This window comes from Manacus vitellinus, unplaced genomic scaffold (assembly GCF_001715985.3).
Source record: "Manacus vitellinus isolate BGI_N305 unplaced genomic scaffold, ASM171598v3 scaffold_22_pilon, whole genome shotgun sequence".
NCBI lineage: Eukaryota > Metazoa > Chordata > Aves > Passeriformes > Pipridae > Manacus > Manacus vitellinus.
The window spans coordinates 11817756-11843531 of NW_021939632.1; the positions used below are offsets into that span (position 1 = coordinate 11817756).

The 25776-nt window shown below is 35.3% G+C and overlaps 1 protein-coding gene across 1 annotated transcript in view; it reads right to left on the reverse strand.

Moving 5' to 3' along the window:
• The window catches only part of LOC103764128 (sodium channel protein type 2 subunit alpha), a 73699-nt gene that overhangs the window by 36409 nt on the left and 11514 nt on the right, over window positions 1–25776 (reverse strand). The window contains exons 4-16 of the mRNA XM_018072634.2: window positions 21869–22185; window positions 18068–18186; window positions 17099–17188; window positions 15375–15503; window positions 14780–14871; window positions 13476–13748; window positions 13119–13182; window positions 12079–12220; window positions 11729–11935; window positions 8590–8889; window positions 5046–5393; window positions 3138–3270; window positions 471–709 (exon numbers count right to left, since the gene is read on the reverse strand). Of these exons, the coding sequence (XP_017928123.1) occupies window positions 471–709; window positions 3138–3270; window positions 5046–5393; window positions 8590–8889; window positions 11729–11935; window positions 12079–12220; window positions 13119–13182; window positions 13476–13748; window positions 14780–14871; window positions 15375–15503; window positions 17099–17188; window positions 18068–18186; window positions 21869–22135 (2403 nt within the window). The 5' untranslated portion in view covers window positions 22136–22185. The remainder of the gene's footprint in view (window positions 1–470; window positions 710–3137; window positions 3271–5045; window positions 5394–8589; window positions 8890–11728; window positions 11936–12078; window positions 12221–13118; window positions 13183–13475; window positions 13749–14779; window positions 14872–15374; window positions 15504–17098; window positions 17189–18067; window positions 18187–21868; window positions 22186–25776) is intronic.

Consider the following 25776-nt stretch of genomic DNA (forward strand, 5'->3'; position numbering starts at 1 on the left):
TTTAGTTACCTAAAGTGGTAAGGACTTACTGGTAACAAGAAATATGCCTTTTTTTTGGAAAAGTACTTTCACGGTAGTGTGACAAAAAAATTCTAAGAGAAATTCTGACATCTGAATATTTAATTTTGTACAGAAGAAAAATATTTTATGTTATGGAATATCAGTACCATAATAAAAATTACATAATCTACCTTAACATTTTAAAGAAAAAACCCAAGGTAGACATGAAGAAATGTGGCATTCCAGTGAAGACTGCACTTCCATACATATTCAGTTATTTCATTACAGTAGTTACAAAATAGATTCCTAAAGGTTAAAAGCCAGGAAAAATTGCTTTACCTGTGAAAATCATATATATAATTTCTAAACCGATTATAAAAAAAATCGTAGAATAAATTTAAAAGGAATTTATACATTTCTTCTTTTAGAAAAGGGTATTTACACCAAGTAGTGCGTGACAAACCACTTACCAGGTTCCCCACAGAAAGGACACTGCTAAACTGTTCTGTCATTGGGTAATGTTCCATGGCCATAAACAAGGTGTTTAGAACAATGCAAATAGTTATAGCAAGATCAACAAATGGATCCATCACAACTAAATTGACGATGTGCTTTACTTTTAACCATGGACTCCAGCAATCCCAGATCAAGAAAGTATTTGCAAATCTGTACCAGCACGGTGGGCATTTCTGTCTGGATTCTTCAAGCTCTGAAAGAAAATAGAAAAAATGAATATTCCAATTGTATCCTCTGGAAGTTCTTGTTTAAAATATGGAAAAAGATTGTATCATTCAAATAAACAGCTCTTACTAACATAGGTGTTCTCTCACTTATGTTTAGCCACCTAAAAGTAAGGCACCTAATTTATTTAAGCTCCTCTGCAATCAGTGGACAGTGAAGTACATTCACTAAAGGGTGAATCATCTCAATATCTGCCTAAAGAGAGAAATGTGTTTGTCTTTCCCATGACAGTAGGGAGAATCTAGACATTTAGTTTAGGTTACTTGACTTGCTTACAGCAGATGTCTTAATTTTGGATATTAAAAGTTAACATGACTCACTCATCAGAGAGCTGATGTATATAATTAGTATAAGCTTCATAAAAGATTAACATTTTTGTGTTAAGTGTATGAGGACATATTTTGATTTCAGATACTAAAAGTGTTGTATTTGCTACTACACTGAACCACTACAATATCAGAGAAATGATTTGGTGTGCCTATCTATCATTTCTTATTTGAATCAATATTTTTAATATACTGAATGCCTATTTTCTTATTTTAATTAGTATTAGCAGAACAACTCTGTTGAGCAACTGCAGAACAACTGCTTTCAATTAGAATCTTTTCATTTCCATTTCATTGTCAATATTTTCAAAGTTACAGAAGAATATTAACTTCTACTGAGTTAATAATAGCAAGGATGAATATGTAATATGATGGGATGTTTGAGGACAGCCCAGAAGGAAGTTTGATGTTTGCCTAAATGAGAAATACTTATACTAAAAATATATAAGATATGGACACAAGTTTTGATAAAATTTCTACATAGTGGCATCAACCCAATTCTGAAATTTCCCATTTTTCAGGCATTCCTTAGAGCACAGAGAGATCTCTATCATCATGACACTTATGGGTGATTTTGCTAAAATAGCAAGCATGCTGTTTTACAGATTTCCTAATAAGGACTTAGTGCAAAAATCTACATTTTGAGGACCAGTAGATTGAATTTTTGTTTCTAATATTGTTGTATATGGGTGGAATTACTGGAATTTCAAAGGTCTGTTGTCAGCTTTCAAAGTGATAGAAACAAACAAGTTCTAACAGAAAAGGGTATCATAAGTAGCAAAAGACTCCTACAGTCTTTATAAACCATAACAAACACAGTGCTTCTGAAGGAATATATGGATCAGGTGGAATAATCACATTTCAGAACATCTAACTCAGAGTGCTAAAAGTAAGGATGTGACTGGGCTTGGACAAAAGAGGCCACTCATACTGGACACTGAGTTGACACAGGAAACTCCATTGCTGCACTTGGCAACTTCTGAAGTAGTGGAAACCAGATGTGGTAAGGAGGTCACTACTGGGACAACTTAGTTTATGTTGACATGTTTTTTCTGGTCAGGAGGATGGAAGGACAAACTATTTATGTGGAGGAAGAGTGCAGCACCCTCTAAGGAGACATCCTGCTTACAGAGAGGAGAACCAAGAATTGCACACTGAGAATTAAGAGGTCCCAACAGCTCAAGCTTGCTGTAAAGGCCATATAAACCTCATATTTCTGACTGCATTTAGACTGCATCTATCTGAGAGCAAAGGGCTTCAGAACTCACTTAAAAAATAAATTTTGATACAGGCTTAATTACACTATAAAGTTTCTTGGTAATTTTCTGTCCATTTAGAGCATGGGCTGAAGCACATCTGCAGGGTTGGTCTGACTATAATAACTGCCACATTTTGCCAGTATCCAGTTGGTAGATCCTTTAAGCTTATAAAATACTTTAAAGGCATATGTGTGAAAAGTGAACATACTCAGTTTCCATTAAATAAGAAAAAAAATCCCAACATTGTATGATTTTTAATATAGCAAGTATAATATTTTTTTATCTTTGATGGCTAAGAAAGTTTAAGAAATGCTTAAGAAAGACACTGTGTGCCTTGGCATGAGTTGATTACAGCTGTTCTTTTTTTCTTTAAAACTGTATTTCTCATTCTAATTTCCTATTGCCTATCCTTGGATTTAAGTTTTAAGGGAAATGACTCTTCTAGCACATCATGGCCTTTATCATGGCAATTCCAGTCTACCTTAATTGATTTTTCCTGCAGATGTCTAATGGGAAGAAAATTCCTATATACTCTGTTTGAGTCTGTAGCAATCCCCTAGCTATGATTATTTTATCTCTGTTAGTCCACTCAGTAGAGTAATATTTTGGAAGGTGTCATGAAAAATAAATGGCTAAGCATTTACAATGCGTAAATTATCTTGGAAATGCTCAAAAGCCTTTTGCATCTGATGTACAGAAATTTCACATGTCCAGTTTTACATTTACAAAGGAAATTATTTAAATAATTTTTCTGTACATGTAGTTAGCAGAAATTCAATGAACTGCCTGTCAGATAAAATGCATCAAGTACCTTCCATTGTATTTGTAAGTATGCTGGCTATGCTCATTGCTCTTTGTCTTGCAGCAGACTCTTCCAGCATTTCCATGGAAATTTGATAAGAACTCAGTCTTCTTTTCCTTATTTCTGTTTCTGTAGTGGTGCCCTGTAAATGAAATACTGAGGAATTAGATCATCCTTTTCAAAAGCCAATTAACAATTGTAGTGAAAATCAAAATCAGCTTTGTGCAACATACTAAGCTTTTCTTACACACTGAAGGTTTCTGTTCCTGTAGAGATTTCTTTCTTCTTCATTGAGGAACTCACTACTTTGTACATTGCTGTAAATAATCAACTGGAAGAACCAGTATCAGTGCAATGTGGGACCAGAGGTAGTTGTCATTTAAATGACTGGCTGAACAAAATTTTTGCTAGGTATCTTTTGATTATTATCTTTTGATAATCTTTTGATTATCTTTTGAAAATTGAAACATGATACCTTAATTTCCCACAGCTAGTCATGTTAAATAATGAAAGAGTGAGTACAGAGAAAAGTGAACTTTTATTTAAGAAAGTAACCTGGATACAAGAAGCATGAATATAATTTTAGGAATTAAGTATATCTACAATACCATTTAATGTATTCCTAACCTGATAAGTGTGGTTGGAAAACTTTATAGAAGAAAAACCCCGCATATTATTTAATATTTCTTCTACCTAATTCTCACCCACCACAATGCTCATACAGTTTGTGATAAATTCTTGCAATGAATTTGCAAGTCCCCTTTGTTTTGTATGGCTTCTAATTATCTTTTCAAAGCAATAATGCTCAACTCTGATTTAAATGTGACTAACATGTCACTACTCTGCATCATGTAGGTGTCCTTACAGTTGCTTTGCTTTTCTTCTAGACTGTTACCTAGGGATCTAAGCATAGGAGTGGGATTAAAAAGCTCCTAAATCTTGGTTCCTGCTTTACCACTGATTCTGTGATTCAGAGAAATCACTTACTCTTTTTCACATTATTCTGTCCCCATTCATGAAAAGGACAAAAAAACTTCCAGAACTCATAAGGGATTTTAAAGTTATCTTAGTGTGAAGGTGAAAAATCATCTTTGAGCATTCACTAGTACTACTTCTTTAGAGAAGACTCCTGAGTTGAATTGCTCATTTCAAGTGAATGTATTTCTGAAACAGAACTATATATGCATAATTGCTGAGGTAATCTGATGGAATTTCTAGTATGAAGGTCTATATCAAGACAGAAAAAAAAAAAAGATAAATGTGTAATAGAAGTACTGAAAACTCAATACTTATTTATAATGCAAATATTTTGCAGCTTAGATAACAAGCTATTATAGACATCAAAATACCATACTGAATCCATAGTAAAATACTATATATGAAAAGGCTTGTCTTTTTGAAAGTTTGAAAGAACATCTTAGCTTACAGAAGTCTGAAACTGAGACTGCAATTTAATGTAATTGCAAAGGTACATAGGAATTTATGTATTGAAAGTTATGAGAAAAAATTCCTCAAGATAAACTCAGTAAGGAGTATTTCTATTAACTATCATGACAGTAGTAACTGCATTCTGCTTAATTTTACAGATGTTTTCCTGTACATATTTCCAAGCCGTAGCCTTAGTTATATATAGAATCTCCACCTTTGTTGAAGTGAAACTTTATACAAATTGTCGAATTTGTTTTTTTTTCTTTCTATGTGTAGATCTCTTGCTGAAAGCAAGGAGAATATGCTACTTTACTGAGGCTCAGAAATAGGAGGTTGAGGACTTATTTTGCTTTATGTTCTGTTATTTAGAAACTATTCCAAATTATTTCACATTGCTCTACGAAATTATAAGGAATGCAGAGATAAGGAGTAAGACAAAATTCTGTGCCTGAATCAAACTGTAATAATTACTGGTTTACTTATAATTACCTCTGGTATGAGCTGACCAGTGGGTGAAGTTAAAGTTGAAGGTCCTCCAACCAAGGAAACTACTCCATTGCAATCCACAGTGCTGTGCATCTTCCCATTTACTGGAAGGGCTGGTATCATTCTAGATGACACACTTGCCTGACTAACGTTACTGTTGCGCCGTTCTCCATGTCGATTTGGAACAAAGAGAGAGTCTCTTCTGCTCTCATTGTCTTCAAGAGTGCTGTGCTCATCATCAGCAAAGTCATTTTCAGACCCTACATCCTTTGCATGACCTCTGAAACTGAAAATGCTCGTTTTGCTGTTGCGCCTTGGTGAGAACAGAGAGCCGCGAATGCTTAACAAAGACTGTAAAAGATTTAAAACAAACCAAACAAAACAGCATTAGAACTGAAGTTGTAAGTTCTTGGCTTTTCAAAGAATAGTTACAGTGCTGGAGGAAGGATAGTAAATTTTTTCCATAGTATAAGTGTGTCCATTAGGTGAACGTGCTCATCGGGGACCTGAAGTAGAGGGGCATTTATCATAATATAGCAGGACTGAGGAAAAGTTGTGCAGAAGATATAAGTAAGGTTGAACAGTTTTGAGTGAAGAAGGTGCACTAAACTGGTATGGACCCACAACTGTGCTGGAGGCAGTTTTCAACAGCACTATTAAGGATTTGCAGATATTTGTTTTTTACTCCCTGGATTCCTAGGGATAACAACTAATAATGCTCACTCATCATTGAAGTGATCTTCAGTTTGGCATTAAATTTAGTCTAACCTGATGTAAAGAACTTGACTGACCTCTTCACAATAGGCTCAGTAGTGTGGGAACAGCAGTTCTTCTCCCTTACTACATATTTTATTAACAGCCTTCATAAATAAATAAAATTAGTACTAATTGTGGAGAAAAGAAACCTTGTATTCAGCTTTCTTCAATTCTGCATTGAATGCAAATTCTGCATTCAATTCTACAAATTCACATCTTGGTACATCAAAAACCCGGTTTGAGATGATTCTCAATTTTTCGCTAGTTTTGCAGGTGGAAAATGTTCATATGTAATAGCAGTGGGTTTTATCCCAGGATAATTAAAGTGAAAGTGAAAATGGCCCTGAAGTGTATAAACCTATGTTAATACTGTGAAAACCAAACATGGAATATATAGATATATCAATCCATATGTATCTCTGTATATGCATAGTCAGATGTATAAATTCACACATAATATGTGTGCTGAACTAGTAGCACTGTCTGTTATAAGGGCTAGCAGGTGTTTACCATTATGAGATATATTTTTTTCTGCTCTTACAGCTATACCAAATTTTAATATTTAGGGATGAAATTTTCTATGCTGGCTGTCAGCCCCAGGCTGAGTTACTTGAAGAATATCAGCCAAATGGTTTTTCTAACCCACTTATGTAAACTTGGCTGGAGAAAAAGTGCTGTTTTGCTTATACTGAAAGATAATTTTATCCAAAAAAAGCTCTAGCTTCTACAGAGTATGACATTGAATTTTGACAAAGCAGTGAACTAATTACTACCCCCTTTTTACATTTTTTTGTAAATGTATCTGGCCAACCTACAGTCCTTCAAAAATACATGTGCCCACTAGGGTTTCGTACAACTACCAGTGATACCCTTATTCTTTTAGAGCATGTTCCCATGGCTGCTAGGTTTTATTTGCAGGCCAATCTTTCCAGTATGTGTTACCATGTTCTGAGCACAGCTAATTGCATCAGCCCCCTCAGGGATATGGGAGGAGTGATGCCTGCTCTGCAACTCTCTGCTGCACTGAGACAAAAGATATAAGCTGAAATGGCTATAATTTTAACACATGTAGAGGCAGAAATATATGTATCTACATGCTCTTGGAAAGTAAGGTCTGAAAGGAAGGCTTGACTTTTCTGGCAGGCTGCATCATTCATTTGGAAGTGGAATATTGTGTCAAAGGACAAAAACTCTCACAGGGGCCAACTGAGCAGATTATCTCCTCTTACCATTCTGCCTCATTGTTTCATGCTCTGGACCCTGTCTCACCAGTGAGATACTGCATAGCTAACAAGACAAATGAGCTCTTCCTTTACTAATGCTACTGTTTGCAATTCTTCCATTCTTGTGGCACCTCAGTTTTAGTTATATGCCGGCAACTTTTGCCCCAAAGCATTGTTACAACTGCAAAAACAATAATCAATAGAGTCTTTAATTAATAAATTATCCTCAACATGGGTGATACAGGTAGGTCAATGTCATCTCAGACCACACATTATCATTTTGAAGAGATGCATTTTGAGTGATTTTTTCTACAAATGCCATAACTGTGTGCAGCCTTGAAATAAGCAAAGGTATCTCAGAATCACAAAATCATTTAGGTTGGAAAAGACCTCCAAGATCATCAAGTCCAACCTTTGACCGATCACCACCTTATCAACTAGACCATAGCGCTAAGTGCCACATCCAGTCATTTCTTGAACACCTCAAGGGATGGTGACTTCACCATCTTCCTGGGCAGTCCATTCCAATATCTAACAATCCTTTCAATGAAGAAATTCCTCCTGATGTCCCACCTGAATCTCCCCTGGCACAGCTTGAAGCTATGTCCTCTTGTCCCGTTGCTGGTTGCCCGGGAGAAGAGGCTGACCCCCACCCGGCTACAACCTCCTTTCAGTGAGTTGTAGAGAGTGATGAGGTCTCCCCTGAACCTCCTTTTCTCCAGGGTAAACAACCCCACCTCCCTCAGCCACTCCCCATATGATTCACTCTCTAGACCTTCACCAGCTCCATTGCCTTTCTCTGGACACATTCCAGCACCTCCATGTCTGCCTTGAAGAGAGGGGCCCAGAAGTGGACGCACAAGGTGCAGCCTCACCAGTGCCAAGTACAGAGGAAGTATCCTTAAGTGGTAGAAGAGATCCTTTGATTTATGGGAGTAGAGCTTTGAAGTTTGGACTAAATGATTTCCAGAGGTCCTTCATAAACTACTTTTTTTCTACAATTACAATGATTTTTCATAATGTATAATGAATTTCTAATGATAAAGAATGGTTTGACTAAATTCTTATAAATACAAGCCCAAACAATCCTTATGTAGTTCATCTTTATTGTGGAGTACTAGCACTACTTCTCTCATTATCTATCTGTTAAAGAAGCTAATTAAGGAAAATAATAGAAACTAATGGTTATGTGGGATTTCCTATGCAGGGTATTTTGATGTTGTAGTCTGCTAAAAAGCCCACATATTTATATACTTTTGAAATGGATGCAGAACAGAGAACCTATGGTTGATTAATGTAAATATATGAATACTAACGAAAGAGTCTTTGATACTTTCTCCAGTCTATGAGATACATCTTCAGAAATACGTTTTCAGAAATGTGTTAATTAAGTTTACAATTGTTCTTGGTACATTCTTTTTATACCTGTGCTAATAGAATGGGTCAAACCATCTCAAACTGTAACACTGGGAATGGTACTACCACTGTTTTTTTCCCTTCACTCACCAGTTACATAACTTTCACCATATAAAGCTGCTGTAAAGTCCATGAAAATGAGGGTGCTGTACCTGGTGAGGAGATGTGAGCCTTTTTTCATATGTCAGTTGACTTCCTTCTGTGGAGAAGCGGAAACTTTTTCTTCTGATGCTGTCTTCTGACTCGGACTTGGGGAATTTATCGCTGTCTCCTTTGTCCTCTGCTTCAGACATTTCTCTCTGTCTTCTTTTCTTCCTTCTGTTTCTTCTTTCTTTAGCACTCTTTGAGCTCAACTTTGATGCTTCTGAAGAGCTTTCCAAGAGTTCTCCTAATCCCCCTACACCACTGAAATCTCTTGATGCAACTGATGCCGCTGCTACTGCTGCTGTTGTCTGTCAGGTTACAAAGCAAGGTATTAGCAGGCCAAAAAAAAAAAAGAATAATTTTATAGTCTTTTATCAACTTTTTTTATTATCACTGTGATAATAACGTTCTTTGTACACTCTTGATTATGTAAGTATCCAAATCCAAACAAATTAAACTGAAGATAAAATACTGAGTTGTAAAGCTCCTCATTGTTAGCAGCATCAGTTACTTGAAGCACCGACTTCAGCAGAACAATAGCCACACTATTCATTAAAGAATTGTTGCACAGGACACTGGTCTAAAATAAAAGTAGCCAGAAAAGTATAAACATAGTGCTTGTTCATCTATTTCAGAACTGCTATTCCATTTGGTCTTGAGAAAAGCCCCATAACATGCTCTAACTCAGTTAATGCCTTCTGAGTTCTTACAGAGAAAACTAATGCCTAGCATTCACTACATCAGTTAATGTATCATAATCCAACTACAGCCTACAAGTAGTTGGATCCAGCCTTTCTTCACTGTCTTTATAGCAAGGACACTCCCCTTTCTTTCCCTCTACCTTCACTGGGAACAGCCACACTCTCCAGACATATCTTCAAGCCCTGCCTTCCTCCCACATTTCCCATGGTATCAGCGCTCTATGTCTTTGTTATAGATATGCAAAGGTACATTTATTGTCTGTTGGTGCAGAGATAAGAAAACACTGAGATTTTTTTCTCTGATGGAAAAGAGTAGGATTATTTACTGGAGCAAAGAGTCATCCCAAAACTCAGGACCAGTATCTTTAGCTACAGTGCTCAGCCTACTTGGTTTGCTTCATTAGGGAAACAGGTTCATTTAGTCATCAAAAAAGGAAGAATTAAGAGTATGTTCAGTGACGTTCCTAGAAAGAACTGTGGGAGATTCTATGAAATTCTGCAGTGGAAAATACGTTTGGGAAGGTAATAGATTGCTGTGAGCTTACAAAAAATGGTGGTTTGATAAATGGCAAGAGACTAGGGTTGTATAACAAAGATAACTAGTAATTATCCAGCAAAACATATATTCAATGCCAAGTATTCCAGGAATGATGACATACCTCTCTACGGGGGAAAGGGTAGTTTGAAAGCTCATAGTATGAATTAATGTCTTTCTTTGCCACAATATACAGCCCATGCTATACAAGTTGATTCGATACAGACTTTTTCTGCTAAAAGGAGCATTAAAAGGATTCTGAAGTGTTTATAAATTAAAAAGTGATACTCCAAGTTTTGTCATACTGGTTCACACAATATCATCCTTCAAAGACTAGCAGAAACAAAAGCAGCAGATGCTGAGTCATCACCCATCTACTTCATAATAGTAACAGCAAAGGTCAGACAAGTGGAGCAATCCAAAGATCACTGTGATGACTTAATTTTGTGGATGAATAGGTTCAGTGTCCAGGGGGTTGAAGAGATGGGTCCCAAATTCATTTCTCATTCAACAGCTCAGTGATCCACCTTGTAATGGCTACTTTCTGCTAATATTTTCACAAACAAAAAAGATCCTGACTGTAATAATGCTTTACTTATAATGAATTGATTGGTCATTCATTTTAAAAAATGTGACTTTCCAGAGTCTTGATCCAACCTGCCTTATAGTCTCTGTTTCATATTCTGTTCTTCCTAATTCTGAATCAGTTTCATCTGTCCCAATTCTCAAACACACAAACATCTAGATGAGCCTCCTGATATCTTTTGATATAATCTGATTTAGTGCCTTTAATGGATTAAAATAACAGATTTAAGAAAAACCCAACAACATACTCTTTGCTGACATTTAACATTTTAAATCTTACAGGATTCTACTTTTTCTTTAGTGATTTGAAAGTGATAAGATTTAATAACTGAAATAAAGATCGGCTAATTAGATTTCACAGGTAATACATAAAGATTTCTTTTCAAGAAAAAGATGGAGAGTTTCTCTTTTTATTATCACTTTATAGAGTCATTCGAACTCAGTGAAAGTAGCTGTAAAGTAGTACCAAAAATATAGTTTCATAGAAGATTCTAATTTGCTTGCATTTTATAAACACTGTCCTGTTGAAAATTACTAAATACCATTTAGAAAGTAATGGAAAGTCAGTTCAGAAATTAGACAGGTGGCCAACTCACAGAGCTGAACTTCTGCATACATTTTACTTTTGGATAAGAAAGCCTTTCACAAAAGTATCTACTAAAATGTCTTTTTCTCATAAAACTTTAAATAATTTTCTTCTCTTTTCAAAGAAAACAAAGGCTACTTTAAAAGAATTATGAAGTAATACCTCTGTTAAAAATATTGCTTGTCTGGTTATGAATATTGCTTGTCTGTACTAAGGGTATATAAACTTCTGATTTACTTCAGTGTCAGTTACAGATATGTTTAAGTGCCTTCCTGGACAGAAACCTAAAAGAACACTGATTACAATCCTCTCTAGTTGACGAATATTTGTGAAGAACTACTAAGTACAGAAAGCCTGGCAATTCTCACTCAGATATAAACAAGAAGTAACATTACTAGACTTTTTTCATGCTGTTCATAAGATCTGTAAAATAAAAGCATCATGAATTATCACTACTTATAGTCAGGTTTCTAGAAGGCTCTTATCACAAATATTTTACTTTTCCAGTTTTTTGGAGAAGAAAGTATCATTCTTCTCTGTACCATTAGCTTGCTTTTTTTGCTATTTCCTTAGTTCCTGTTTTAATTTGGCTATTTCCACATTTATAACTTGCATGGTAAACAAGACCTTTCTTTTCTTCCGTAATTCATTGCACATTTCATACATGTTCTAATTCATAGAAGATTTTTATCCTTGCCTTAAGAACAAGGCTGTTCAGAAAGTACAATTTCCATCACTACCTGAGCTTCTTCTTGTTGCTTCTTGAGTTGCTCCAGCATCTGCTGAAATTCTGCCTCTTTCTGCTCTGCTTCTTCCATGGTTGCTTGATTCTGTTCTTCATAAGCCATGGCAACCACAGCCAGGATCAAGTTGATCAGATAGAAAGAGCCCAGAAAAATCACCAGAACAAAAAATATCATGTATGTCTTCCCAGCAGCACGCAGTGTCTAGGAAGTGGAAAGCATATGTTATTCCACCACTTATCTTTGTTACTGTAACAGTGTTATGCTTTCAGCTCATGTAAAAATAAGCCTATTTATAAAATTTTGGATGTCACCAACAGTTTACTTATGTCATAACAATTTCTTACCAGCTGATACAGGTTTTCCCAGAAGTCCTGAGTCATCAAGCGAAACAATGACAAAAAAGCCCAGCTGAAGGTGTCGAAACTTGTATAGCCATAATTGGGGTTTCTACCAGCTTTCACACATATATACCCTTCTGGGCATTGCCTACATGAAAACCAAACAGGAGGTGCTTAGTCATAACTTTTATTCCCCTCTAGAACAAATTTATTATCTGTTGGAACAATACACGTTATTTTTCCACAGGAAATCCATAAATTACAATTGAATTCATTCAGAAGAAAAACTCCTAAGAAACTAACTAATAACAGCGTAAATGAAAGATACCCTTTCCATCCATTCACTAGTTGAAATGATCTAAATATTAAACTTCTCCTCAGTCACGTTTTGCAAATAGAATCTTTATTCCAAATGAATCAATTCTGAGCAGAAATAATTGCTAATAGGTTGTTAAGGTTACGGGCAGATTAAACAATACTATATAGCTAAATCCAACTGTAGTATTAGGGATCTCCCTATCTGATATATATATATATATATATGCTGATATAGACATTTTTAGTAAGCCTCTTCACTGTTGCCAGCCAGATATCCAAGTTCAGCTGACAATTCTAAGGTCATAAGTGGGCACATGTGAATGGCAGAATTTGCCAGTAATGGAAGAATTCAGCTTGAAGAAAAAGATTCAGTCTTTAACTGTGAAGTCACTGTTGTGCTTCCTTAATATTTTGCAGGCTCTCTTTCTTAGTTCTAACTTTTGCTTTCCTCCTTCTTTTTTCAATCAGAAAATCACCAAAATAGACTTTACAAGAGTTCAAATTTTATCATTAACATCAACATCATTTTCCAATTAAGCAGGAAAAAAGGCTGTTAATTAGTATTTTGTTTAGACAGAGAGTAAAATATTTTGACTTAAGCAAGAAATTCTTGCTTAGCAGCAAAACTCCATAAGTTCTATAACCCTGCTAAATATGGAGTTGCAACTAGGTTTTGTGTTATTGTTTTTTCTACAGAGGATAACAGAGAATTTTTGAAAGGGTCTTACCCTGCATCAGAGCTATTACCACAAAGTAGGGCATCTCTTTGTCCTTCCAAAATGTAAAAGTGAGCTGTGTAGAAAGCATTAGAAATATATATGAATAAATCAAATAAATCTGAAATTGCTACAAAGTAAAATAAAAATAAATTTTGTTAAAATGTCTATCTGCTGATTACTTTGTAGCTTGTTTAGAAACCTCTCTGGCTATTGTACATTTTATTGTATGTATTTCATCTCTGTCAGTCAATGACTGTAAGCAATTCTACATAATGCAGAAATATAAACTACAGAATGTTCTTCGATCAAAAATAGTTACATATTTTAGCCACAAATGTATTAAAAAGTTATATCAGATATTCTTACTTTCATCCTCAATGTAATCCTTCCAGTTAAATGTGCTCACTGTCATATTAACCAATGTACCATTTTCATTCATTGTGCTGTTAAAGTAGGAAATAATGCTTATTTCAAAAGTAGAATTGTCTGGAGGCCACTGCAGGCATTTATTCCTCAAGTTGCCCATGAACAGCTGCAGCCCTATCAGTGCAAATACACTCAGACAAAACACAGTCAGGATCATCACATCCGAGAGCTTCTTCACAGACTGAATTAGGGCTCCCACAATAGTCTTCAGGCCTGCAAAGAAAAAAGATCCATAAAATTATCAAAGAGTATCTTTGCCCTTCCCATATAATTAAGATGGCATGCAGACACTTAAATCTTTTATTTTTCAAAAAGTAAAGCTTCATGAGCAGCCTCAGAGCTTGTGAAGATGAATGAAAGAAAAAGATTCCTTTTTATGAATAGGCAACATACATATATTCCAATAAACCAAATATATAATGTTATTCTCAAGCAGGAAATTTTATCAATCATGCTTTCCTATTATAGATTTGATTACATTTCTTAATTTTTCCCTGCATTTAATATTCTGCCAATAATTCAATTTCTAGTTAATATTGAACATGACTGCACAACAGTATGAAGATAGCATGAAACAGAATTGCAAGTAACTTTGAGGAAAAACTCATTTGCATTTGATAAATTTTCCTGTGCATCATTTATTTCCTTTTTGGTAGCTATTGTTGTTGTTACTTCATTTTCTGTAAGACTAATGACAATTTTAAGTGGCAAAATAAAGGAAAAAATTCAAAACCAAGAAAGCCAGAGCACTAAAGCTTTTGTAATGTAGAGGCAAGTTTTCATAATAAAATGCAGAAAAACAAAGCAAAATAACCCATAGGCCTCATATTTTATGTTTCATGCAAGCATCTGTTAAACTCAAAGGCTGATTTTGCAAAATAAAAGAAGCTAATGCTGAAAAGACAAAGAATCATAATCTAGGTTTATGATCCATGCCTTTTGCTTTTTTCTTTTTTTTGGCAACATGAGCAGCAAACAGCAAGACTTATGCTCAAAGGAAGTGAATTTGACTTCAATGGAACGAAAGTCAGCCTCGGTGTTTAACCTCGCTCTCACCTGGAATGACTGATATTGTTTTCAAAGCTCGGAGAACTCTGAATGTTCTCAACGCTGAGACATTGCCCAGGTCCACAAACTCTGTCACATATCTGTAATAGGGGAGTTCACACACAAACACAATGACAGCACACAAATAACAGTTGGAGATACGAGGGGCCTAACACCTTACACCAACTTCTTCTTACCTGGAATTACAGAAATAGTTTTCAAAGCTCTCAATACTCTGAAAGTTCGAAGAGCTGAAACATTGCCTAGGTTTACAAATTCTGTTACATACCTGTAGGATTAAATCACAGTTATTCAGAATTGAGGCAGAGCTTATACTAATTATGTGGGTCTTCAAAACCTCTGTGGCAATACTAGCAATCATACTTCAAAATTTACCTGTCTCTTCAGTACATCTCACTTTAATAATTATTTCCCTGAATTTTTCTTAAATGTCATTGAAGTGAAACTCACTTATTTGTATTAGAACAGCTAATTAAACTAACTAGCTTGTAATGGGATGGTGACATGAAGTCAAAGGGATGGCTTCCTTTCTGGTGAGCAGAAAAATGTAGGACATGAAATTAGCGTCCCTCTAGTAATTACACTAGTGGCTGACACTGTGTGTCAGCTCTTGCTGTATTTTACTTTGATTTGTGCATACTAAAATGTGTGATACAATGTCTAAACTTCAGAGGTTGCAGAAATTAAGTGTTTAAATATATACATTTATTAGAATAATATTTACCACTAATTTCATGCCCTAAAAGCTTAAAAAGTTCTTGAACCACTTACGCCATTAAAATGACACTGAAGTCAAGCCAGTTCCATGGGTCTCGCAGAAAAGTAAAACCTTCTAAGCAGAAGCCCCTTGCAAGAATTTTGATAAGTGATTCAAAGGTATAAATTCCAGTGAAAGTGTACCTGAAAATCATCAAAGCAGGAATAATGGATTTTGCATACTTATAGACAGTGCCATTTAGCAAAGATGACTTACAAGAAAAGTATTTAGAAGTGAAAGGAGTAAATCGTTAACTTCACTTGCCCTAAACATTGTAGAACATGATATATTTGCTACTCATTTTCTAAAAGGTTGATTTAATCTCAGTTCATGTGCTTGAAAATAATTTCAGACTCTCCTATTTATAAATACATTTCAGGCTCTGATATTTATATGTACATTCTCTGGCACTAACAGGGTTGCCTCTTTGCTTGCACACATAAATCAGGTAGATGTCTAAGTGTTACAAAAAATGAAGAATTTTTTTGGTGTCAAAATCAAAGTTTTGTGAAAATCAGTTCTAGATAATAACTATACTCATGTCTATATTACATGTTTATTTCATAAATAATCATTAAATATAAGAAAGCATGCTCAGACTGTTATTCTTGAATGCTTGGAGCATGATTACCAGTTTACCTGTGTGGGAACAACCATTCATTTAACAACATAGAACAGTCAGTTATAACCAGCATAATGCAGGCACTTCCTGAGACCCACATGGATCTGTGTGGACCTTCAGAATAAAACAACTCTACCTACTTACAGACCATACTGCTCTCTTTTCAGACTCTCAGCAACTCTTAACAAGCCATAGTCACTGCTGAGCATACTGGGAATGGGTTAATAGTAGTGGTTTCTAAACACAGCATTCAGAGTAAGGCTCATTAATGCAATGAAATAAATAAATAAAAATCAATAATGGCTATTTGAGAACAGGAGGGAATGAAAGAAACAAGTGGTTAGAACCACGTTTTTCATGAGTAGTATTATTTAAAATAAAAACATAAGGGCTTTGAGCAACCTGGCCCTGTGGAAGGTGTCCCTGCCCACAGCAGGGGGTTGGAACCAGATGATCTTCAAGGTCCCTTCCAACCAAAACCCTTCTATGATTCCATGATTCTACAATATTTCAGAGGAAAACACCTATCTGTATTTATAACATGCATTTATAACCATGAACAAGAAAAAGAAATAGATAGTTTGATGTTTCCTTACTTCCATCAGCTCTTTGTTTCTCCTTCATAGATAAGGCCCTTTCCTCAGCTGTTTGAGTTTGTTGTGTATGGGGGTTGTGTGTGCTTGCTATAGCAGACACTTATGAGTTCACATCAGTGAGCCACAATAAATGTCCCACTGTGATAAGATCATGGATACTCAAGCAAAATATGGCTGGCCTCACCAATGGCATGCAACGATTTTACAGGCACATTTGTAGTTCTGGAGTTCCTTTCCCGATTTACAGCTCAGAATATCCAAGGACAAGAGCTTCTGTTCATATTTCACAGTAGAAGTTCAGATACTCCTCAGACATAATTTTAAAGAACAAGGTGTTACACTTAAACCCTTTAAGTTATTCACGAGGAAACCAGAAAGATATTGATGATCTCATGGAATCTGATTCTTCATGACTCTGGACAAGCCCATTCTGGCATGTAACTTTTCATAAATGCCTCTCGTTTGGAGTCACACAAAAACAAAGATGAAAAAAAAAAAGAAGTAAAAATGTTTAACTTACTCTACATTCTTTGTCCAGTCTGGAGGGTTACTCATGGTCATAAATACACAATTGGTCAAAATAGTGCACATGATAAGCATGCTGAATAATGTAGGTTATAGTCAAGGCATGTAAGTCAAAAAAGTATAACAGTTTTATAACACTGATATAAAGTAAAATTACTAGGTGTACAGAAATGTATACAAATAACTTGACATTGTAATTAACATCTGAAAATAAAGTTTTGCACATAATTTTATCTATTTTAAATGGTATGCCATCTGGCATGTTATGGTGCACTTCTGTAAAACAATGCATTATTTTGTAATTATAGCAGGTTTAGGTTTTAAATGAAACCTAAACACATCCTTAAGTCCATAAAATACGATATGACTACCCAAATGTAATTACTCATTGAAGACAGGGGGATCATTCTAAAAAATCTATAGTCAGAGGTTGCTTGTTTAAGCCCAAGTTTTCCTTTGGACATGATTGAAATGTATTTGAAAATACTGTTCTTTATCCTGAATTTTTTATAGGACACCTACCTCAATGCTGAAAATACAATGCTGAAAAAGCAGCTCTTTACACATGCTCTTTTGTCCTTGCTAAGTGAGTCTAGTTCATGAATAGTACTACTGGTCTTGGTAAAAGTGTGACCTTAGATATGTTCAAGTGCAATGGTTTGTTACTAATTTGGCCTTAGCTGCAGGGCTTAGTATGGCATCAGGTCTCCTTTTAGATATAAAGCCTGATATTTAAACTCTGACAGCTTTAGGTGGTTCAGTAGAGAATTCTCTTGGCAAGAATGAAGATCATACTGTAATTCATGTGTAATATTGAGCCTTTTTTAAGTGTGAACAGCTTATATTTATTTAGCATAGTACACCCCCATGGACACAATTTGTATATCCACATGAAAAGCATTATTTCAGTCATTAAATAGTTTTAAATGGCAAATCTTAAATCAACATTAAGAAAAAAGGATATGAATGTACCAAAATCTTGATAGCAATTTTTCTGATAGGATTAAAAGGAGTTAAAATATACAAGGCAGATGTGGCGCTGAATCGGAAAATTGCTTTTCCCTTATTCAATACTATGAAAGTCTGTAAAAAAGAAATATAAAATTAAAATACAGTCTTGAATACATAAATATCTTTACTTCCTAGTAAAATTCCCATTCTCCACCTGAGAGGTACAAGTTCCATTCTACTGTCTACCTGTGGTAGGAAAATAACTGATTTCTATAAATACAGTTAATTAAGCCTTCCACAGCCAATTCTCCAGTTTGCAAAGTTTCCCAGCATGTGGACTGCATTCTGATGATATTAAAATTGGTGGGAACTATAAAAAATGACAGTTTATCAATAATAGCAAAATGCAGCATTTTATCAGTAAAATATTTCTGTTTTATTTCTAATGAAGTCTTTGATTAAAGTGAGTTTCAAATTAATCAAATACATTCTACCTTGTAAGCAAACAAGAACAAAACCAAAATATTAAAAGGGCAATTCTAAATGCCAGTTTGTATTTGTATCAAATCCTTCACAGAATTATATACACATATATATGGCAACAAGGAGAAATACCTGTTACTACACAATCAACTATAACTTTAAAATAATCTTGCTTTCATTTTATATTTTAAATACTACCAATATCAAGTACACTTATATTCTAAAAATATATCTGTGAAAAAAATAAAAAGGATTAATAAATTACCAGCTGGCATAGTTCTGAGTAGTCTGAGACAAACATATATCAGAATTTGGCAACCTATGACAACAAAACTTTTTTTCAAAAAATTGCTGGGTTTGATTCTAACAATATGCTCTCATTTCCCCTATATGTGAGCAGCAAATTTAGCTAGTTATTATCTTTTAAAGTTTGACCTGATAAAGCTGTGGTTTGTGTTCATTTTATTCTGTTCCTGTTGGCAGTCATTGCCTAAGTGTATTTGTGCGTGAATGAGGTTTACTTGCATCTCTGGTGCTGCTTGAAATTTCTTCAGGACATAACTATTCTTCATTCCTTTTGCTCTTTGTCGATGGTAATGGCTCTGCTTTGTGTTAACATAATAGAGTCTTTGTTACACTCTCAGCAGAGCTATACAGTATCACTGTTCTCCATGTTGATTTCCGTTCTCTGTAAAAAGCTGGCTGTGATCAGAAAAATGCTGCCCTCTCCACGGCCTTTAGTGCCTATCTGGTCTGTCATCTCTGGCAGGGAAAGCAAACCTCTCCACGATGGGAAAGAAACTAGGTAAAGGAGTGTTGCTGGTGCCTGTTTGCAGAATAACATCAAGGAAATGCTGAGGGTGGCAAAGAATGGATGCATACTCACTGGCATTTCTCTCTGCCCTACAGTCCTTCACCCAGCTGGAAATGCTAGAAAGATGTTGCCTGTCCCAAGGTCACTGCTCCAGCAGAGCCTGAAGACAGACTACAATCCACGTATGATTTTCTCTGCACTGACGAGTCAATGATTAAGAGTAGTTTCTGCTCTACACAGGGGGAGGGATGACTAATTCTAGCCCATCATTTATAATATCCATTTGTTTTCTGTTAAGTACAATTAGACTGGTACATAATATAAAGACAAATGTCAGCTGTGACAAAAGATTATACAGTTTACTAATTGCTCTCATAGACTAAGAAGTCCATCAGTAGCCTGAGTTTTTACACTTTTGCTCCAAAAAATCATACTACTTTTTCTGATAAATGGTGGTTAGAAACTATGCTTCAGTATTTCTCAGTTTTCTGATACTTTGCTTGCAGAAGGCTTGTTCATATAACTTTATCCCTGAACTTATTTATGCAACTTTATTCCTGTTTTCGTTTGTTTGTTTGTTTGTTCTGCTGGTTTTGGTTTGGGTTTTTTGGTTTGGTTTGGTTTGGTTTGGTTTGGTTTGGTTTGGTTTGTTTGGGGGTTTTTTGTTTTGTTTGGGTTTTTTTTACAGGTAGTCCAGAAACTTAGTGCGAACAATTATATTGTAAGTAATAATTTGCATGGAACTGTTGATATAACTGTTGATATAACCCTTGGCAATGCTTCTTCTCTGAACTTTGATTTCTTTACATTTCCATAATAATGTTAATATTTGTGCTATCTACAGCACAGTTAATTTAACTTCGGCAACTGTTAGGTTACACAGTTACATACAGATTCTAATTTATTTTCTGCTTTTTTTCCCTGTTTCCGAACACATAATTTTTAAACCAGTTTTGCAAACCAAAGGCAACCACAAATTTAGCCACAAAACTGAGAGTATTATGTGCATGATTTTTTTTCCTAACAAACAAAGTAAGTTTTTTTAGACTTTAAAATATTTTATGTCTTGATTGTTTTATAGCTGCTCAATGTCAAGTTTCTTATCTTGATGGCAGCCTGGAATGTTTCTAGCCATCATCAGAGCAACTGTGTCCATTTCTCTGTTTCAGGGAGACAGAAAAAGATAATCCCAAGGATTTATCCTTCTGCATTTTTTAATTTAGGGGTGTTATCCACATCCTGATCTTCCTTCACTCTCCTTACCCACTACACTTTGCAGGTCTATCAGGAACTGAGAGAACATCTTGATACTGCTAAAGGAGCACACAGAAATAAACAGGAATATAGAGGAAAACCTGCTCTTTCTGTCATACATACCTTTCACTAATCACTGCAGGACATAAGGTACTTTTAACTATTCCCAGGCTGGACCATTTCAGACCCTGGAGGAGTTCAAAATGGTCTACAACTAATCCTAGCTATGGAGATATACTTGTTTGTTCCCTGTCTTTCTCTTAAGTCAAATAATGATAGTCTGAATGGATCATTGCTACAAGACCAAAAGACACACACTCTACTGCGCATCCTGACTTTTAAAAAGTCAAACCTTTTACTTTAATGGAACTGTTTGAACTACCCTTTCTATATCCAAGTCACTGGCTTGCAGATCATGTGAAAAGTAAGAATCTGTATGACTGTGGAAATTTTAAGGGAAAATGCACCTGTTTTAGGAGTTTACATTCCTCATGGAGCAGAACTATGCTACTAATGGTCCTGTTGTGTTACAGCCTCACACATATAACTCAGAAACATTACATTTATCTCACAACATGTAACTCTTTACTCTGCTCTTTATGTAAAAAAACTCTTTAGAACACCAGAAATGTCTTTTTCCGATTCTTTACTCAAAACCCAGATTTTCCATGGTGTCTGCCACAGACTTGTAGTTGACAGCTGTCCAACAGAGATCTACCACAGCAATGCCAAGCACCTCAAACAATAGTTTTCATTGTGGTAGTTTCATATGAGCTGAGATTTACACAGAGTCTCTAGATGCTACATATATAGAGATAGATATATTTCATACATACATATATATGTTTACATATGTTATATTGCTATAATAGAAACAAAGAATATGGTTACAGTCCTTTATTTCACTAACTTGTATGGATGCTACCTAGCTATCTACAACTATGTCCATTGCAAAACCATGCTTAGAACATCTCTTGTGTCTTATCCAGTCTTACTGCTATATTGAAATCAGGAAAATACACTCACATTCTCAAGTTCAGGCAAGATCATGGAAGCTACATCTTCCTTACAATGAAGTAAATTACAAGTTACTCAACGGAATTGAAGCGGTCACAACACTAAAGAGCATAAATCAGTTTGGTTAAATGAAAGGATGTTTCTGTATATTAAGTGGATTGGTAGCTCTAACCATCATATTTTGTGATTAAACTTTCCTAGTGTAGAAAATTAAATTCTATTCTGTGCAAAACATTATTCACTCACTTTTTTATTGATATAATATGGGTCCAGGTCTTCCAAAGGTTCAGATACCATTCCTGGAGGTATGTCACCATAAATAAATGGCAGTGTCTTTCCTGCCTCCAAGTCACTGTTTGGTTTTGGACCATTTTCATCATCATCGTCTGTATGTTCTTGCTTGGGCTTTTTAGCTTTTTCTTCTGCACAACGCTTTTCAATAGCTGCGAGAGAATCTCTAGTAAAATAGCGGAAGCTTTCAGGTCCAGGTGGTGCCAGCAGTGCCTGTGCCATGTTTTCATCCTGCAAATTTAATTACTTTTAGCTTCTTGCATAAGAATGACCTATAAAAGAAAATTAAATAATTTAGTCAAACTAAATTGTACCAATAGAAAAAAACCCCAACATTTGGTCAGAAACTCTTTCCAGGTGTAAATAGAAGCAGCATATTTCAAGGCTGAACAAAAGTTAAAAACAACTGCTCAGAATTCATTTATATATTTTATAAATTATTTTTTGGCTTTTTCCTGCTGATTCAGAAAAAGCACTATTTCTGCCCACAAACACAGCTTTGCTTCTGTCCTTGGACTCTCTCAGTTAAAGCAAACTGCTGATATGAGTGTTTTAATAGTATGGCTTTTTTTTTTTGTAACACCAAGTGTAAACACATGTTCTGTGAGGTACTCTTGAAAACTGTAAACCTATATTTTACTACTTAGATTTTATCTTCCCGTATTTTTTCAAGTATAAGTAATAAAACTTTACAAATGCAAATACAAATTAAATGAAAAAGAAAGTTTTGCACAACTAGTGCTCTTTAAATGACAGCAACTGAATTATGGGAGGAACAAGCATAATTCCTTCCTACTGACAGTTAACTGTGGTGAAGGCTAATATTAGATACCAAAGGTTAGGTTGCATTTATTGACTGTCTGTGAGCTGTGAATCAAAACCACAGGCCTTTTAAGTAAAAGGAAACAGGATGTACAATCAAGACTATGTGGAAAAAAGTGCTGCTTCTGATTTTTTGCAAGGCAAGTGTTACAGTATTATTTCAGACTGAAAGTAGTTTGAAATCTAAGACTCTGGTTCCCTGTGAATGTCTTTAGTGCCAATGCTGGATGATGCTGCTTTTTCCTGCTCTCTGCACTGAACTCTCCACTGTACAGAAGGTCTCTATATGAAGCCCTGCAGTGCATCAGCTGAAAGTAGTGTTATTTTGTCTCTTCCAAGTCCTTCTGCAGGAGGACCAGTTATTTAAACTGATGCACTGTACAGCACAGCTGTACTGTAGACATGAAGAAAGCTTCTCTCAAGGAATATCCTGGAGAACTATGAGTTAATGTAATGTGCAGAATGAGAGAGATCCTGGAGTGGCTGGAGGTACAGATGCAGTATAAATGGAAAAATAAACTGGAAAGCCAGCAGGCAACCTTATCACAGGTTTCTATGCTGAAACTTCTGCTACTAATTTTTACTTTGTACAAGATGTAAGCCTTTGCTGATCCCTTTTTTATTTTTAAATTAATGTAAATCCCAATTATAAGAATCCTAAACTCAAAATTGCCCTTTATTTCAGAATTAAAAGAACATTCATTCTCTGGATACAGTCCACAGTCCTTTGATTATTACTTTTGCCCATGCAGGATTAATAAACTAAGAAGATATTCAAAGTTTCCCTTTGGTCTTTCTGAATAATTCATTGCTTTATTTCACACTTTACAGGTCTGTGATTCAACTTCTCAAGCTAGGTGCCTTTTCTATGAAACTAGTCTTAGAAAGTGCATCGAAAAAGAGTCATCAATGGGTCTGTCTTGTCCTTATAGTTCAGTGCATCAGTTTAGGTTGCTTTTCATGCATTAACAGTTACAGGTATTAATGCTACAACACAATGCATTGCCCTCACTTGAAATAAATGCATTTGTATTGCTAGAATTCCACAAAGAGGCCAAAAAGTAACATAGGAAAGTATTAACAGCCTTGGGGTTTCACTGTATTTCTCAGACAGGCAAACAAAGGTGCTTTAAAAAAGTTTTCCTGACAAGCTGGAAACATTACTTGAGACCTGCCTCCTCTACTCTCTAGCACAGTTATATCTTTCCTGGCTGCTGCTCTTAGAGAAGAAGGCTTTTCCTATACTAAATGTGCCCCAAGCATTTTTGTTCAGATGACGAAGCTTAATAGAACAACACAGAAATAGTATTTGATTAGTGTTGCTATACATGCAGTAATTTAATGGAACAAAACAGAACAAAAGTTGTTCTGTTCCCTGTACCGAGCCCTGAACAAGCCCTTCACAATCCTTGAATGATGAACCACTCATTTGTTAGTGATAGCTTCCCTCTCCTTCCTTCACTGGTTTTAAAATCATTTTTTATCTGGAAACTAAACTGCCAGGACATGAATGATACTAGGCAGAATTCAGAATAACTTTCATTAAAAAACAATCTTTAAAGAAATAGTCTCAAAAATATGTGTGGTGCAGGCCTCTCAGTAACCTATGCTGCTCAGCAAAGAGTTTCAAGCATTTGAAATACAACTTGGGCCTAGATACCATATGTATAATTGTCTATAATTCAATAAATTTCATTAGAAAAATAAGGTTCTATTTTATTAAAGACACGCTTTTGCCAAATAAATCCATTTAGCTGTAACTGAGCATTGCATTTCATAAATCCTTCTCCAGTTTTCCTTCAGTCACTTCCTTTAAATAATAAGATTGAGCAATAAACAGTATCCATATGTTCTTAATTTTACACATATTTTAGCTAATTATATTATGTCTATGGATAACTTGTTAAACTTTTTTAAAATATAATTCTTGTTAAACCTTTTTTAAAATGTAATTATCTTCTCAACATTTACAGAGAAGATGAGTCAGAAAGTAAGTAAAATATCTGTGCTAACAATGTCAAATTAATTTTCTGTGTCTCCAAAAAAGCCAGAAGAAGTGGCCTGAAGGTATCTATTTTTGTGGTATTTTAAATAGGGCAAATGGTAAAAGTGAAAGTATCAGTGTAAGTAGCAGGTAGATACTAGGATTATTTATTAAAATCATCAGGTTATCTAACAGGTTATTTGCACTTTGCCTGAAACAGTCCACACACACCTTTCAAAATTTTCAACGTGGAGAAATAGCAAACCTTGAAGTGGGTTGTTTTTTTTTCCCCTTTGGAGAACTGGCATGAGAATTATTTCCCTGCTAAAACCTTGAAAAAGCTGACTACTGAGATTTCGATTCCATTAAAACTGAAACCATTGGTTAGGGTTGGAATAAATGCAAATAATAGCAAATGGAATCTGTAACATGACCAACTATCATAGTTTTCTTATGCTAATCTTTTATTTGAGAAGCTGTAATTTGGGACTAATATCTTCCTCTGTGCCAAGCCCTGCAATAGCCTCCCAGATGCTAAACCCTGGATTAAAAACTCCCTCTAAATCACTAGTGTTAATAAGACTAGCTGTCTCACATTGAAATAAAGCTATTTGTCCAAATAAAACAGGTGGGGTTCCCATGGTAGGAGAGACAGAAACAACAGGGCTATTGGCACCACCTCAGCATCAGCTGGGGATTACTTTCTCCAGGTTAGAACTAAAAAGTGTAGCTGCTGGGTGCTGATATCATCAGAAAATTACCTCAACTCAAACTATCACTGTCCTCAGGAGGAAAGGGGTACAGAGGGAGCGTAGGGACAGTCTAAAGAGGTAAGTCTTAACTCTGTCTCTTAGTATTTGGAAGTTGCTCTGCCAAATTCAGATATTGGTTTTCTGGAAGTGAAGATAAGTAATGTGTCTAAGTTACTACCCTCTGATCAAATTACAAATCAGGAAATGCTGCCTTCAATTTGTTCTAAAAACAAAAGGATGGGTAAATATTAGTTTGTTGTGGACAAGATCTAAAATGAAATATTTTTATTGACATTTCTCTTGGC